Below are 4,206 nucleotides of genomic sequence, written 5' to 3'. Positions count from 1 at the left end.
AACTATGCTACCTAATGTGGGGAAACTATGCTACCTAATGTGGGCAAACTATGCTACCTAATGTGGGGAATATATGCTATCTAATGTTGGGAATCTATGCTACCTAAATGCTTGAATGAGCTGCGGCATATGGGAGGCCTTAATAAATAATTAGAAACTTATACAGCAAGTGACATATGGGGGTCCACCTGAGTAAGTGACACATGGACGGGGGGTGCTGAACAATTGATGTTTTGGGGGGGGGGGGCACAGTCACATTCTTTGCACAAGGGCCCTCTGCTGTCTGTGTCTGCCCCTGGGTAGAGAATAAGGGGTAAAGTGGAACATAGAACAAATACAGTTATTTTTTTCTTAATTTTTTTTTAATGAAGTAAACGAGATAAAGGTAAGCAATGACTTTTCCTCAGTCTGAAGCGCGGTCCTCATCGGCAGGAAGCAGTGAGGAGGAGGATGACGGAGGTTCTGATTCCATCTCTGCTTCTTTTTCGTCCCTCTCTATATATAGGGCCGTGGCCATGAAGAAGGCCCCTCCGATGACTGCCATTATGGTGCAGGTCATGAGGGCATACTCCAGGCTGCGGTATTTCAGAAGAGGGGATTTGGCATATCCTCGTTCGTAGGTGTCAGATATCAGGCCGATGAGGTACGGGCTGCCGGCGTCACCTAGGAGGTGATAGATTGTCATCTGCACGGCCAGGGCTGAAGATCTCCTCCACGGAGTTACTACTTTTAGTATAATGTCAGATATGAGGGTGAAATTTACTGACAGAAGCGTCTCTCCGATGAAGATGAAGATGTTGGTGGCAACAAGCCTGATGTTGCCAAAAGTCAATGCCAACAGAAGAAAAGGGGCGGAGAGCATCATCGCGCATCCACACACAAGCGGGTCCGCCCGTGGGTTGGATTTGCGATATCTTTTACTTATCTCCGTCCCTGCTACAACTCCCAGAATGCCAGAGACGACTGTAACCACACCAAATATTAGGATGTCGTGATAGTCACACGGTTCAGCACGGCAAGGGTCCTTCTCTTGTAGGAGTGTTCGTGCGTGGGTCAGGTATGACGGACCCCATACACCTATGGCTCCCACTATGAAGGATACAGCCGTCGATCCCATGGTGGTTAACATGAAGCTTCGATTTTTAAATAGTTTTTTCAGATCTGTCGCCCATTTGGCAAACTTCTGGGATTTGTTGTTCTTCTTCCCGTTTGTAGTCGTTCTTGGAAGCTCCTTTGTGACCAAAATCATCAAAGCCACAGCTATGAGGCCCAGGCCAGGGGTGACCCGAAATGCCCAGTGCCAATCACCCCTTGCTGCATCAGTCACTTTGGGCCCGATGATGTATCCTAGTCCGCAGCCTACAGGTATGACGGAGTAAAACACGTTCAGCATGCGGGTCCGCTGGTCACTTGTAAAAAGGTCTGCAATGATGGAGGGGGCGATGGTGCAGAAAGTCGCCTCTCCGGCCCCAACCAGTCCACTCGTCAGCAGGAAGAGCAGGAAATACCCGTCAGGAATTAATGACAGGGTAAGTGTCATGCTCAGCCAAACGATGACTCCTGCGCAGACAGTATATTTCTTATTACAGTGGTCGCCCAAATATCCAGCAATTGGTGCGACCAGCACGTAGCTTCCAATGAACAATGTATTCAATAAGCCGGACAGACTAGCATTGGTGTCATATGCTTTCTGTATATAAGGCAGCACCCCCGCCACGCTGGAGCGATTTGCATAGATGAGCAAATTAACAAAGGCGAGGATCACTACGGTGATGATGGAACGTGCGGTGGACATCACGCTTAGAGATGGCAGGTTCTGCCTCTCAGGGATATCACCCTTTTCTACATCCATATCACTATGGTCCTCCATTGCTTCTTCCTCCTCCTTCAGCAATGGGTCTTGTGGAGAGGCCATGGTCACAGGTCAGAGCCTGAAAACACTAGAGAGAGAGAGAGATAAGTGAAGACATTAGACAACATGTCATCATTCCTGTCATTATACAATAGATCCTTCATACAGAGCAGAAATGTCCAGCACAGAACCACAAGATAACACTAAGACCATCGCAGCCTCAGAAGAAGACGCTTCTCTATAAGTGTTTTATATGGAGACGTCTTCCCTGAGGTTACCAATGTCTGATAACCCTGAACCTGTCCGGTCCTAGTAATATCTGATAACCCTGAATCTGTCCGGTCCTAGTAATATCTGATAACCCTGAACCAGTCCGGTCCTAGTAATATCTGATAACCCTGAACCTGTCCGGTCCTAGTAATATCTGATAACCCTGAACCTGTCCGGTCCTAGTAATATCTGATAACCCTGAACCTGTCCGGTTCTAGTAATATCTGATAACCCTGAACCTGTCCGGTCCTAGTAATATCTGATAACCCTGAACCTGTCCGGTCCTAGTAATATCTGACAACCCTGAATCTGTCCCAGTAATGGTGGATTATGAGGGCTTGGCTGTATGGTCACTGGGCCATGTGAACTTCATACTGTAGATACAATTGGGCTATCCCGCTATATACATTTACTAATAATGAACCTACCCCATCTCATTGGGATCTATCCGTCCCCTATATGACTTTCTACCACTAGTTGATTTGAAAATGTTCCCTTTCGGAGTACCCGGAGTATTTCTATTGTTAGTACACACAGAATTCTATTATATAATATTATATTTCTGCCCTAATCTTTCTGTTATTCTTTTACTACACCACCAAATCTTTCTCATAGACTTATATCTTTTAGAACTTCATGAATTAGGACTCTTTCTTGGGGGCTTTTTTGGGCATTATTGCATTCTAGAAGTTTTGCACGAAAAAGCTCTGGTCATGATACTATCTGTGCGTTTTATTATGTTTAATGCCTAAGCCAAGTATTGTGACAATGCTATGGGGAATATAACTTTTGTTATTTCTTTTGGAAATTAATTTCTTGTTTCTTTTTGCTAAAAAAAAAAAGCAACAGCAATAAAAAAAAACTGTCAAACAAAAAGCCCTGTGTATGTATGAATAGAAGAGGCTGAGACTTACCTTGTGGTTCTCTCTTCAGACAAGGAACGGTCAAAATCTTGAATTCTCTATCGCAAATAGAAACTCTCTAACAAACACTTTGCACCACAGGTTGTGAATGCAAAACACACTGAAGAGACTGCAGCCGGCGCGCACCTCCTTGTACAGCTTACGGTGACATCATCACAAGCATGTGTGACATCACAAGGTTCTAAACCATCTTCAGGTATGTGTATATCTGTATAGTAAATGTGAGTAGCCGTATTAGTCCAGTGATGCAGATTGTAATACCTTTTTTATTGGACTAACAGAATTTTGTAGAGACAAACTTTCGGGATTCCTCCCTGATAATTTATAAAGTCCTTTGATCATTAGTCCTTGACTATTGGAATTGATAAAGGGAGGACTCCTGAAAGCTTGTCTCTACAAAATTCTGTTAGTCTAATAAAAAAGGTATTACAAGAGACTGCAACATATTTTTTGATTTGTGTGTGTATATATATATATATATATATATATATATATATATATATAGTTCCAAGCGTGAGTAGGTGCCTCCAGCTAGGGTGCGTGTCCAGGATTCTGCATACGTAGTTCCAAGGAAAATGCTGTGGCACTCAAGGTATGGTGAAAAAATGAAAACTATTTATTCATCCCAAATGTGCAAAGAGAAACGTTTCAATGGTCTCACACCATCATTATCAAGCCACTTCAAGGAACTACGTATGCAGGATCCTGGACCCGGACCCTAGCTGGAGGCAGCTACTCACGCTTTAGGAGTGCTGCTTTCTTCTTTGACACATATATATATATATATATATATATATATATATATATATACATATATATATATATATATATATATATATTAATATACACCTAGAAATACATCAAGTACATAAAAACATCTTTTAGAAAAATATTTCTCCAGGCCTGCCGAGTATATCCCCGTACTTCACAGTGTCTTCTTATTTTATATATTTTAATCTTTGGACCTTTTAACCCCACTAGGACCAAGGGCATCCTGGGACTTAAAGGGGTATTCCAGGCCAAAACTTTTTTTTATATATCAACTGGCTCCAGAAAGTTAAACAGATTTGTAAATTACTTCTACTAAAAAATCTTAATCCTTTCAGTACTTATGACCTTCTGAAGTTAAGGTTGTTTTTTTCTGTCTAAGTCCTCTCTGAT

General features: G+C 42.6%; 1 protein-coding gene across 1 annotated transcript; it reads right to left on the bottom strand.

Annotated features, from left to right (window-relative positions):
• Nucleotides 1-340: 340 nt before the first annotated feature.
• On the bottom strand, nucleotides 341-3,154 carry LOC130364515 (protein spinster homolog 1-like). The gene is made up of 2 exons (XM_056568792.1): nucleotides 3,037-3,154; nucleotides 341-1,940 (listed from the first exon to the last, which is right to left on the bottom strand). Exon 2 carries the CDS (start codon nucleotides 1,913-1,915, stop codon nucleotides 404-406), a length of 1,512 nt encoding a protein of 503 aa, XP_056424767.1. The 5' UTR covers nucleotides 1,916-1,940; nucleotides 3,037-3,154; the 3' UTR covers nucleotides 341-403.
• Nucleotides 3,155-4,206: the final 1,052 nt, after the last annotated feature.

Source organism: Hyla sarda, chromosome 1, assembly GCF_029499605.1.
Source record: "Hyla sarda isolate aHylSar1 chromosome 1, aHylSar1.hap1, whole genome shotgun sequence".
Taxonomy (NCBI): Eukaryota; Metazoa; Chordata; class Amphibia; order Anura; family Hylidae; genus Hyla; species Hyla sarda.
The sequence above is the reverse complement of the archived record's forward strand: the minus strand, read 5'-3'. Positions and strand labels throughout refer to the sequence as shown.

Bases quoted from the DNA above. Each gene is read 5' to 3' on its own strand.
- LOC130364515 (XM_056568792.1), bottom strand. From the start codon at position 1,915: ATGGCCTCTCCACAAGACCCATTGCTGAAGGAGGAGGAAGAAGCAATG.